Source organism: Solanum pennellii, chromosome 8 (genome assembly GCF_001406875.1).
Source record: "Solanum pennellii chromosome 8, SPENNV200".
In the NCBI taxonomy this organism is placed as follows: Eukaryota; Viridiplantae; Streptophyta; class Magnoliopsida; order Solanales; family Solanaceae; genus Solanum; species Solanum pennellii.
The window spans coordinates 9,452,262-9,466,134 of record NC_028644.1 but is presented as its reverse complement, the minus strand read 5'-3'; the positions used below and the strand labels follow the sequence as shown (position 1 = coordinate 9,466,134).

Below are 13,873 nucleotides of genomic sequence, written 5' to 3'. Positions count from 1 at the left end.
TCAAATTTTGATGTCAAAAATTTCTGAAATTGGTCATTTCATTGGAATCATTTCCTATCAGGACCATATTATCAACATACACGATCAACATTGTTACCTTCCTTTTGTTGTGTTTGATAAAACAAAGTGTAATCAGATTTACTCTGTTTATAACCCACTGATGTCATTACACACGTGAAATGTCCAAACCATGCCCGTGGTGACTATTTTAACCCATATAAAGTCTTCTTTAATTTGCATAGCTTGTTTCTCTAAGTGTTCTCCTGCATAATTCCTGGTCGGATATCCATGTAAACCTCTTCCTCCAAGTCACCATTTAAGAATGCATTTTTTACATCAATTTTTAGCAATGGCAATCTCTATTTGCTGCAACTGATATAGGGATACGATCAATAGTATTAAGTTTAGCCGTCGATGCAAATGTTTCATGATAGTCCACTCCATATTTCTCTGTGTATCCTTTTGCTACCAGCCTCGCCTTATACCTATCGATACTTCCATCTACTTTAAGCTTTACAATATACACCCATTTACACCCGATAACCCTCTTTCCTTCGGGTAGCAGAACTAATTCCCAAGTTTGATTTCTCTACAAGGCCTCCATTTCTTCATTCATCGCTTTTCTCTATTGTGATTCTGCTAATGCTTCTTAAACACCACTAGGAATAGACACTTTGGACATTTGATTGACATTTATAGAATATGGGGTCTAAAATCTTTTGGGGAGGTATAATTTCTACTAGGATATTTTGAATTGGAAATAAGATCAGGTTCATATTGTATTCTCGGTATATCTTTAGCTTTTTTAATTGAATATTCGGAAGTAGGAGAATAAGAATCATTATACATAGTTTCAAGTTCATTTGAAGAGCAATTAAAAGGTAACTGAGGTATATGATAAAGTAGAACATTCTGAGAGGACTCATTAGTTAATGGAGTAATTGTTGTACTTTCTAGAATAATTCATTCATTGTCTTCATATGCGACTTCCTTATTTTTATTTCCTCCTTCACTGATTGCTTCATTGTCTTCATGTGTGATAGTGTCTTATTCAGATATAATAGTATGCACATTTAATCTTTCCTCGTGGACTTCTAATTCAAATAACTCAGTTTCTCCCTTCTAAGCTCTATTCGTCCTAGTCTCTTCGATGTTATTCTCCCCGGAAGAGATGAGGGTGTTACTGCGCCTTCAAAATATGGTTCTCGCTCACTCATAGATGTATTAAGTGTGACATAGAGTTTCTTATTTTGTGGCTCATAACACCGACATCCTTTATGAAATTCTGAATAGCCAACAAACACACACCATCTTGCACACAAATCCAATTTTCCTCGTAGAGCTTTGGAAATGTGAGTGTATACTGTGCAACCAAACACCCTTTGTTTTAAGTTCGATAGATGCAAAAGAGAACAAAGAGAATGGATCTTTTTCTGCGGAGTCTCAAAATTAATTAATGACTCGAGATGAAACTCGATTTATAAGATAAGCCACAGACTTAACGGCTTCCCCGATAAATAGTTGACATATTTATGCCAAAGAGAGATGCACGGACAATCTCCATAAACTGCTAGGCCATTCTGTTGCGGTGTGTAAGTGCAGGATTTTTGATGATGCATCTCATTGCCGAAGGTATTCATCAACAATAGATTGCACAAATTTCAGGACATTGTCAGATTGCCAAACACAATTTTGTTATTGATATTGAGTGCCTACTATATTATAAAATTCTTTGAATGTAATATACACATCACTCTTCTTTCGAAATAATAATATCCATGTCATTCTAGTACATTCATCTGTGAAAGTAATAAAATAACGCGCTTGAGACAGAGTTTCAACTTTCACAAGGCTCCAAATATTAGAATGTATAACAACAAAAGATTTATAACAATTATTCGAACATGGTAAATATGTAACACAACGATTTTTCGCTAATTCGTAAATGTCATAATAAAAATCTGAGCTATCTAAACCTAAAAATGAATCTGGTTTGAGATTTTGAAGATGACCAAACAAGATATGTTCGAGCCTTATATGCCATAACCATACATGGTCCCGTGCCTTTCCAACCCCCTATGTGCGGAATACATGATTGAATTTCTTCTCTCCGCCTTTAGTCAATTCCAGAAAGTAGAGATTGTGTCGTTTAACACCATAACCAAGAGTCCCCCGAGTCAAAATGTCCTTAATGATATAAAAAAGAGGCCAAATGGTTACAGTGCAATTGAGAGAGGAGGTACTTGGCTAACCGATAGAAGATTATGATCTAGAGCAAGTGCAACTGAAACACTGACATGTTTTAAAACATCTGTTAAGACAACTAGTCCTTCTCCAATAATTGGAGAAGTACCACCACTAGCGGTAGAAATAAAGGGCTGAGAAGATGGTTCTAATGATTGTAATTTGCTTGGGTCTTTGGTCATGTGGTTAGATGCTCCACTAACTATAATCCAAGTAATATTTGTAGAAGGTGCAGTAACATTAACATTAACATTGCTATTACCCGTAATATATGACTGTCATATTAACACGAGGTTCTATTTTACCATCATTGTTTTTTGGCCGATTGATTCATGATGAAGTCGTGGCTTTAACTCTACTTGGAATGACTTTGCTAGGTTTCTTCAAGAAATCCTACAAATATGTATAACTAATGATCTCATAACATCATTTTTTTGAATGTCCTAATCACCACAATGGCTACAAATAATATTATTAGGCATACCAGAGTTCGACCTTTAACAGAACTGTTACGATGGATAGCCATGGTAGAACTCTCATGAATTAGCCGACCACTGCCCATAGGCTGTCTCTGTTGAGTTTCTCTTCGGAAATAAGCATATGTACTTTTAAGGTCAAGCTTTGGATCCTTTCTTATAATCTCACCATGAACTTGATCACATTCTCCATTAAGTCCATTGAGAAATATATGGACTCACAACCTCGTAGTACGTGGACATGGGTCTTCCGTTATACATAGTGGTGAAGGATTTTCGATTTAGTTCAAACAACCGGATTTCATCCGAACCCTCAGAGAACATTTGGCAATTGCTTTCCATATTTCCTTTGTCGTGGAAAGCCTGATAAACCACTGCATTGATGTAGGGCTCATCAAGTCAGTCAACCAGCTCTTCACCTTATGATTCTCTATAATTCATATTGCATTACCCGAGTCAGTTTGTTCAGGTTTCTTTTACTTCACCGATAAGGTAATCAACCTTGTTTTGAGCTCTAATACACATCTGCCTCAATTGAGACCATAATGAGAAATTTATTTAATCAAGGATAACTCCCGTTGGGAAGCGCGAGTTGTCTTGTTAATTGAGGCAGGGTTTGTTATGGTTGAGTTCACAGGGTTTCTCGTTGTGCCATATGAAGGCATAGAATCGCCCATCTTGGAAACAATTAGGTTGGACTTTCAGGTTTTACGAATCTGATTGCTTTGATACTATGTTGGATATTAGGTTTAGAGAATACTTTTCCTTTTCACATCTTTTATTCATCTCATAATAGAGGTATATATTGACACAACTAATGCTTTGTTGACAAGTAAAATTAGCAAACATACTTGACCCTTACTCTAAGAAATACATATTTTCATAATAGTCTCTAATGTTAAGAGAAACAATCCGTCCATATTGAGGATTACCTCAAAATCAACCATATCAAATTTAGTAACATATCAATCGCTTGATAATTGCCATGAACGGAAACTAAACAAGATCAATAGACCCAATCTATTATATTTGCATCATCAACAAGGGAGAAAATATATACATTAACATCAACTAGCTCACGCGACATATTCAAATCCAATGCAAGGTACCGCAACTCATTGAATAAGTGATATTCAAACCAAATTGTCACTAGGAATGACAGCGGGTCGGGGAGGGGGCAGGGCAGGTCTAAGCTAACATGGGGCGGTTGCGGAGTGGGTTAAAACAATTCTTTTAAAGAAATTAAGTAGGGCGGTGTGGGTGAAACTGAAAACTTTTTTCTCAAGGATACTCTCTCGGCTCTTTCAACTTTCATATCATATTAAAGAGCAGAAGCTCTCAACAATTACCATGTTCTCTCTTTCTCCGATTTTCATTGAAATATTCCACCTTGGTTGTTTAAAGTTATCAAACAAACACTTTTACATAATTTGTAAACAAAATAAAATTGAGTTTTAGTTCTGGAAATTAATTTGAAATTAAACAACTTCTTGTTTCTCCAAGTGGTCGGTTATATAATATTCTAAATCCTCGATCCAATCTCTTTCAAGATTGATGGAAATCATGACATCTAGTGCTCGAGCCTCAACTACTAAACATTTTACCCACTCTTCTTCTTCTTCGGTAACTTTTTGAGCCATATTGCTCTCCTTGGCTTGACAATATTTCTTTTATGTGCCCTACTTCGCCACAACGATAACATCTTAGAGGCTTCTTACCATAATAGTTAGAAGGATCTTCCTTCTCTCTAGGTGAGCATAAACCACCTGAGAATCGAGAGTGTGACATATCTCGTGTTTTTCCTTTAAAGTTTCTCTTGTCGGCTATAAGAACATTTTCTTCTCTTTTGACAAATACACTAGCCAATTGCTTGGCTAGTAGTTCCTGTGATGACAACAAGTTTTCAAACTCCTCCAAGGATGGTTGTTGAGCCCATCCTTGAATCGACGTCACAAATGGAATATATTCAGGCTTCAAACCACGAATGACAATTTTATTCATTCGTGCTTCAGAGATAGCCTCATCCGGATTCAACAAAGATATCTCAGAACATAAGTTCTTATTTTTCAGAAAATACTCGGGGATAGAAAAATTACCTTGAGTGGTGTTAGCCAATTCATTCTCCAATATCTGCAGCCGAGCTTCATTCTTCTTGTTGAACAAGCGATCGAGAGTCCTCCATATCTCCTAAGCTGATTTACACTTTATAATGTGATCAAATAAATCGAAGGAGATTGTCCTCTTCAGAATGAACTCAACATTCCCATTAACCTGCTTCCACTTCGTGTATATGCTACTGTTTCCCGGTCCGTCAACAGGAGGACTCGTGTCATGTCCATTAACAGCATCCCACAAATCCTCTCCGACAAGGTATGATTCCATACATGTCTTCCATACCTTGTAACTGGACTGATTCAACAACTCAATCCCCGTCCATTAACACGACCGCTAAAATCCATCTCGAAAACCAGTTGAATCTACCACCAACCCGATCTTGAAATAAAACCCACTAGCCAATCTACGGCTATGACACTGATACCATGTGGAGAATAGCTGAAGAAGAGTATAATTGGAGAACCTTCTGCTAGCCCAAGACGTTAACTAGGATTGAAGATTCAACTAAAGAAGAGGAAGCTAGAAAGGAGAACTTGTTTATGGAAGAATACTCTTTTATTAGGTTGTTCTTGAGTTGTTTGGGTTGATTACAAATGACTATGATCACTCCTATTTATACGAGTATAGGAATGCTTCTAGAAATTCTTCTAGAAATTCTTCTACATATTTTTACAAAGAAAATTCTAGTGAACTTTATCTTCTAGATATCTAGATATTTTTTAAAGATAATTAACCCTGGTACTATCCTAGACTATTCTAGAAATGTACTAGAACAATCTATCATATATCCAAAAAATCAACTTTAACTTTTTTAACAGGTGGGAATTAAAATTTTATGGATAAAGCTTCAACTCACCTCATTGTCATCTCTAATAATCATAGGTTTATCGTATGAAATATGACTAGTAAAAAACATCACCAATTCCAGTATACAGTTAAAGAGCCAAAGATATGTCAACATATTGTGAAATTTTTTATTAAAGAACCCAACAATCATTTGTCAAACAGTTGGGGAAATCCTATAATTCTTCCATATACTCAACTGGCAAATTCTCCTCCATTCCTAAATTAACAATTTCATTTTCAAAATTCCTTTAGAAGAGTCAAGCAATGGGGGCAGTTACGATATAGATAGCAATTGGCAGTGTAATATTAGGTTGGATTACCATAGAAGTTGCCTGTAAGCCTTTCCTTGAAAAGGGTCGTGATGCCATTGATTACAACCTTGATCCGGAACACGACCCATATGATCAACACAACAACATACGTGCCCCCTTTGAACCATAACCTGGATCCAGACTCAAACCCATCTGAGCATCCGGATTCTACTGCTCCTTCTTTGATCTGAAGTGTCTAATTTGTTGTTGGTGACTCGAACCCACAATAAAATTAAAGTTGCTTATTTGCTCTTTTGCTCTTTTGGGGGTCCTAAGGTGTTTCGTCATAAAATATGAAAATATTATTAGACTGGAATGGTTTGTACTGACATGTGGTTATTTGCTCTCCTATTGTCTGTTTAGTTAGGTTGTGATAATAGATGTCAAATTACAAATTTAGTTGAATTTACTAGCTATGTTTACTATAGGCAATTTAGCTGTATCAATCAACTAATTGCGTCTCAATCCCAACGTAGGATTTAGATCCTAAAGATTTATATATCAAATAAGAAAACTGGAATAGTAAAAAGGAATACATCATTCATTCTTGGGAATCACATTCAACAATGAAGCTTATCAAAACAAGGTTCAACGACAATTACTTGACACCAGCTGCATATATATACTAAGTTAAGGCTCAAAAAACGACCATCCAAGCAACATGCTGTAAAATTTCTACATAGAGATCCTTGATTATCCAGTTTTACAAGCTACTCAAAACGATAATGGCTGCTCACCCGGAATAAACCCCTAAAATCTGTTAAGAGACCTATTTCAAGATTCAGGTGTAGCGTTTCAATGGATCAGCTGCCTTGCCAGATCTAGCATCAGTCCAGGCTTTTGCAATTGTCTTCTTCATTTCCTCATCACCGTCGTCATACATGTTCTGCAAAATGAAACATCACTCATCACATACACATTGAAAATAAGAAAGGAATTGCAAAGAAGTGAGAAGTCCACAACATCAGAACAAGTTGATACCTTCATCATATCCATAATTCCTGCCATGGGGTCTTTTTCTTTGTCCAAACTAGGCTTGAACTGCAGGATAATAAGCATGGCATGGTTATTAAACAATCACCATAATCAAAAGTGAAAAATAATTACGTGGAACAGGTAATAACCTTGTCCTCTTTGTAATGCAAATCCAACCAGTTCCCTTTGGAGGCTTTGGCCAAGGTGATGACAACCCTTGATGGTTTCACGAGCACCTTACATTTCTCAGGTACAATCTCTTTGTTCAATTTCGGCAAGGAGAAGCGATAGTTCTTTCCATGTACATCATGAAACTTGGCATCAATAGACATAGGCTTGAAACCTGTCTCCGTTTTCTCCTGATCTACTCCTTCCAATGATAGATAAATCTGCATAAGAGATAAATAAGCCATCAGACAAGAGACAACGAGTAAAATCAATGAAGGCATTGCAAGAGTTCAAAATATCGAAATGGTAGAGAACTGATTGGAATTTTATAATTGAAGTAAGAACCCTTTGCAATGGTTAAGCAAGTATCTCACACATTTAAATGGATACAGGGGTTCAACGTTATAGCTCTGACTGAAGATAACGTACCTTCACTTTGTCATTGTCCTGATCCCAACTGAAGGATGAAACAGAGACATAGTTCAGAGATGGTTTGTGGATCACCTTTGCTGCAGTTAAAACTGGAGCTGGTATTTGCGAAGATGACACTGAAGCACCATCTTTTGACAGCTGCAGAACAGAAAAGACGTTAAGACTTGAAATATCATAGTACAAATGTAAACCTGTTCGCAGAATACCTTTCACTAAGAACAGATTGAAAAGAGCTGCTAAACACTTTTCTGTACAACATGATTCAAGAAGGATGTTTCATGTCAAATTAAATGTGCTATTGCCTCATTTGTCATAATCTTAATATCTAATTTGATAAGAAACAGCAAAAACTTGGATATGATGCAGGTAGACTTTTAACAGTACAATTTTCTAATCTCATTTATGTATCCATTATCCATTTATCGAATAGATATAACCTCGTAAAGAATAAAAGAATGAAAATAATGATCAACCAGTATCTCCTGAAACTGTATTTTGCAGCTGTGCATCTTGTTTAACATACATAATCACCAGAGAAGTTTTCAAAAACAGAGTCATCATGCTTAGCAATAGGTTTGGGATATCAAAATTATTAAAGGTGAAATGTTTTGAATTAAATACTCCATGAAATTTCTAAGAATGAAGAAGAATATAAAAATATGACTGAAATTAAAAAAAAATTACATAAAAGTGAGTAGTTAAAATATCACAGCAATTTTACTAGTAAAAAAATAAATGTGCAAGTAATTGTTAATGGTTCAAGGGAGTAAAGAACTCATGAAGTAAAATGATAGTTCACAAATTCTTTAAGTTATCGTTGGACTACAATAGAAATGTTCCAATCTAGTCTCACTCAACAATAAGTTTCTAAATTTTCTTTATCTAAAATCTTCATGGTGTTCAATATTTAGGCCATAAATAGAGTAGATATTTCCAGCTCAAAGAGAATGTTATGTCAAAGCTTCAAGCCTAATACATCCGATAGAACATACCGTTAACAATCACGATAACACAAATCAAACACACTTCTAAGCATCACATGTCATCATAAATTTGAAAGCAAATTAGGTGATGTAAACTAAAAAATCAAGTTGGATTACATTTTGACCCAGCTGGTTACACTAGTTAGACCCCTGTTTTGACCCGAATATTGTTTGATGGGACATTTTGAGTTCGATCTGTTAGGTCAAATCAACAATATAGTCATTAGCCAACCGGTTGAAATACCGAATCGATAGGGGGTTTGGGATGATTTTGCCCCTACTTAGTATTCATTTCAAGATACTAGACTAGAACCATTAACTTCTAAAAGACTAAATCAGCCAGCTGATGCAATTACAGCTGCTTCATCTACTTCTGCAACAAGAACCCATTATACAGTCACTAAATCATCTAGAAGTCACAGATATTAAATCACTAACAACAAGAAGCATATTCGGATTCCTTGATACAGATTTCAGATTAAGAGCACCCATGCTATCATAATTTCCCGAACCCCGTCTCATTTTATTGAAGGAAGCCATCAAGTGAGACTTAAGAACCTTACCTTACACAAAAATCAAAACCTATAGTCTCATTTTATTGAAGGGAGCCATCAAGTGAGACTTAAGAACCTTACCTTACACAAAAATCAAAACCTATAGTTTCTACACAATAGTTCATCTTGAAATGAAACGAATCATGAGACAACAACAACAACAACAATCCCACTTGTGAGTTCTGGAGAGTAAAATATATGCTGGTCTTACCACTACTTCATGGAAAAATAGTGCAATAACCGAAATCATTTAAAATACATAAATATGTCATTTAACTTTACATCATTTCACATTACCATCTAGTTTTAAATGTGTATAAATAGACACTTATAATTATACAATGTTGAAAAAATCCTATATTGCATAATACAGTTAGGAGCCCAAGTAGAGCGCATATTGCCAGGTATGATGCCACATAGAACAAGTGTGTTTTATTCAATTTAATACAAATTTAAAAGTATCTGCATATATTACATAAATATAAAAAGAGATAAATATAAAAAGAGATCATGTTAAAATACATATTTATTTATTATAACAAAAATGAATCATGCTAAACTATACCAATTCAAACTATAATTGAATTACTCCATTTTAGTTCACATATACCCAACTTAAAGAGGAAAAACGACAAACTGAAAAATACAGATACGCAGACAAGCAACAATACTGGAGATGGAAATAGTAAAACACTAATAACAATAAAAAAGAGTGATAACCTTCTCCAAGTTACGAATCTCAGTAGAAATGAGAGAAAGGACACGAGGCCGTTTGGCTATGGTGTGAAGCTGCTGAAGTTCCTCCAAGTCCAAAGCTAAATCGTTAGCAGCCATTTTCTACTTTCTTCGTCCTTCAATGAATAAAATCAAATGTGAATACTGGGTTATGGAAGATTTTTGAAGTTCAGCATAGAAAATGCTAGAAATTTATAAAAGAAGAGTTGAGGAAGCTTCCAGACCCTAGAGGAGGCTCGTAAATGTGTGTTAATGGGCTGGGCGTTCCATTCATCCAATTTTAGCTGGCCGGCCTCATTGGAAAGCCTCATAATGAATACTCCTTTCGTACGTTGTGATGTTTCATTACGAAATTCGATAAAAGAAATAATTTTTTTGGATCAAAGTTCAACCCCGAAAAATAAGATTTGTGACGAATCAAGATTATAAGATTTAAAGAATGCATATTATTAAGACTTTGTTTGAATCATTATTACCCATTGTTTCATAATATATTGTATTGTATCGTACTCTATTCTATTATATTGTATGATAGATATAATGTTTGGCTAAACTGTATTGTTTGTTGTTATTTAATAATATTTTAATTGTTTGATTTGATTGTATCGTAAATTTATAAATTTACTAAAATATCCTAATTATTCTACTGTAAGAAGTTTGACTAGATTTAAATAATTAAGATAAAGAGTAAAAAAATATTTTAAAATATTATGTAAATATATAATTGGAAAAAGAAATTAAGTAACAATGGAAACACACCAAATTGGTTGTTCCATAAAATAGGAGTTTTTATTGTTACGTAATAACCAAATTTAATAATACAATACACTATATTTTAAGTAACAATTAAAACAAACATTGTAGGTATAGTAACGATACAATACAATATAATGAATAACAATGATCTAAGTTAATAATATCACTAAATTCAAATATTTGACTTTATTTTTTAAATTTTTTGTTCATTCAAAACTAAAAAGAATAAGAATTTTGTAGGATCACATGATGATTTCAAGTATTTGTTATGTAACGTATAATTTTTTAAAAATAATATCCCACTAAATAGTATTTTCATCTTTTTTCAACTTAATCCATGTACCTTAATTGTAGGCTTTCATTTTGAGGAAAAAGAAAATCACACCCTATTTTTGGATATTTTGTTTTACTTTCTACACTGTCCATTCCAAAATTATGTGGAATGACAAATTATATTAAGTAATTATTTCTTTCGTTTATAATTGTTTGATATTTACATTAAAGATAGATGTTCAAGGTTAATTATCAGTTTAAACAATTAAGAAATAATTAGTCTTTTTTTCAATTATATTCTTAATAATTACTCCATTTTGTTCAATTAAAAAGTTATGTAGACTTTTGATGTTCTTGCTATAATAGAGTTATATTAGTCAAATTACACCTTGTATTAAATTTTTCTTGAGAAAAGTGCATGATTGACAAACAATTTTTTTGAATTAATGGGACCCACCACCTATATACCAACAATAAAAGACCTATTTATGATTGTGTATATAATTTTATACAAAATTAATTTTATCTCTCCTATCTCCATTATATCTGATTCTCCTAGAATCGCTCCTCCACTCTATTTTGAATTTCAATTTTGGAAGATTTCACGTTCTCCCTCCCGTCTTGCTCAATTTTTGCAGGTAACCGCTAAAATCAACCCATGTATCTTTTTTTTTTCCTTCGTCAACAATTGTATATGTATTATGCTTCTTAGTTTTTCATAAATATATTTTTTAAAATCTTTCTTTCTTATCACATTACAAGTTTTTCAAAATCAGAATGGAAGATTCATCTCTATTTGTAAGAATTATCTGCTTGAATGTTGTGTATATAGTTGTTTGTATATTGAATTATTATATAAAAAACTGATCAAGATATTTGTGTTGTTATATTCATATTTTAAGTTTTTTTGTATATTTCAACTAGTTATATATGTATATAAGTAATTAATTTGAAAAATTGATACAACTATTTGTATAATAATTTGTTTTAAATCACAAAAAATTTGTATTTTACGTTATTATATACAAAACTGCTTGAGGGATTTGGGTATATACAAGTACTATATTCTTATTTTTATTTATACATATACAATTACTTGTATATGTATATAATAATTACTTTACAATTTGATACAAATTAAACAATTTATATTCAATTTATTTGCATTCGTATATATAATTTATACATCGAATAGTTCAATTTTCCGAAAACAAGTTTTATGGTCTTTTTGTTGTTATAAAATTCTTTTTTGAAAAAATATTTGATTTTGAATGTTTAGCTTAAATCATGAGATTATGTAGATGTTTTTTACTGTATTTAGGGCTATTGTTACTATATAATAAAAAATTAAAATATAGTACAAATAAAAAAAATGTTTTATACAAATAAAAAGCTACATAACAAACTAAACTATACCCCACAAAATGTATATGTAAACTATACTCATATAATGTTTAGTTTGCCATATATTCCCCATTTTTTTCCGAGCCGAGCTTTTTATTAATTAAAAAAAGAGCAACTTAAGAAAATGACTATATGGTTATTGAAGTTCACTAGCTATAAATATGTTATTTACTAGAAATGACTACACTTTGTGTCAATTTCTAGCTGCATGTTTGTATTAATTTTTTTTTAATTATTATTTATTGAATGATCTTACAATGCACTAAATAAGGTATGATATGCTACCACAACTGCCAAGTGTCAACCTTTTATTATGTTCCTAAATTACTCAAATTTCCATTATTAAATTACCAACTAATAATGATTCATTCACATAATACAATAACTTGTATTTATATTTCTACATACAATATATTCACTAAATACTAATTATAAAGGTATTCATAAAATTTTGAATATAATTTCACTGTATTTTTGAATATGTTTTTTTATTTTTTATTTATTTATACACTAATACAGTTGTAATTACAATAACTAAATAAGAAAAATGTATTACTTGTACAATTAGCATTTGAATACATTTAATTCAAATTGGTGTTTCTATTTATAAAACTTAAAGTATTAATATATCAAGGATACAAGTGATTTATAAAAAGTTTAATGTATTAATATATCAAACAAGGTAAAGTAGTACAATTTTAGTATATGAATACAACCATTTGGAAAAAGGATACACTATTGTTAAACCAAAAAAATCAATACACCAATATACTATACATATGAAAAAACTGTTGATGAATAAGAAAATGGAAAAACAATAGAGTGTGTAAGTATTTGACTATATAAAAAATTGAAAAAATCAATAAAACGTCGATCTATTTTTCGTGAAGTTATTTCTATAATACTTAAGGTTTGATGTTAACTTAGGTATTATTTATCAAAATATAGTATAAATGATTTAACTATACTTGTATTGCCTAATCAAATTGGATAAATTACTTATGTATTCTAATATACTTGTATTCACAAATCACCATTCGTATAAATATTACAATACAATTGTCTATGTATATAGGTATTATACTATATACAAATTTGACAAACAACAAAATTATCTATCTACACTCTCTGCTAACAACAATAACCTAATGGCTCCGCTGAACTGAGGGTATTCCCTACACTCCATCTCATAGACCGCTGAGGATCTCTCATTGGTGCGTCGGGACAAGGAAATCAATTTAGCATTAAAGGTGACACTCTTCGCAAGGATATATGCAATTTCTTCATGGAAAGAAAAGTATAAAAACAATATAATTTTTGTGAAAAAACAATTTCATTCAAAACACTATAAAAATAAATGTATATAAATAAAATTTTTATAAAAACGAGGAGATAAATCAATTAGAAAATGCATTATAATGAATTCACAAAAATCGCTCCTAGAATCATAAAAAAAGATCTTGAATGGGTAGGAATTTGGGGAAAAACACAAAAAATATGTAATATAGGGATATTGATGAAAGAAAAGGTATTGATGAAGACATAATTAATTATGAGTATAATAATAATTTTCCTATTTAATATTTATTTATATTAAATAT

General features: G+C 32.2%; 1 protein-coding gene across 1 annotated transcript; it reads right to left on the bottom strand.

The window, feature by feature from the left end:
• Positions 1-6,512: 6,512 nt before the first annotated feature.
• On the bottom strand, positions 6,513-10,081 carry LOC107026848 (calcyclin-binding protein-like). The gene is made up of 5 exons (XM_015227940.2): positions 9,825-10,081; positions 7,565-7,705; positions 7,117-7,356; positions 6,974-7,033; positions 6,513-6,878 (listed from the first exon to the last, which is right to left on the bottom strand). The coding sequence occupies exons 1-5, from the start codon at positions 9,936-9,938 to the stop codon at positions 6,774-6,776; spliced, it is 660 nt and encodes a 219-aa protein (XP_015083426.1). The 5' UTR covers positions 9,939-10,081; the 3' UTR covers positions 6,513-6,773.
• Positions 10,082-13,873: the final 3,792 nt, after the last annotated feature.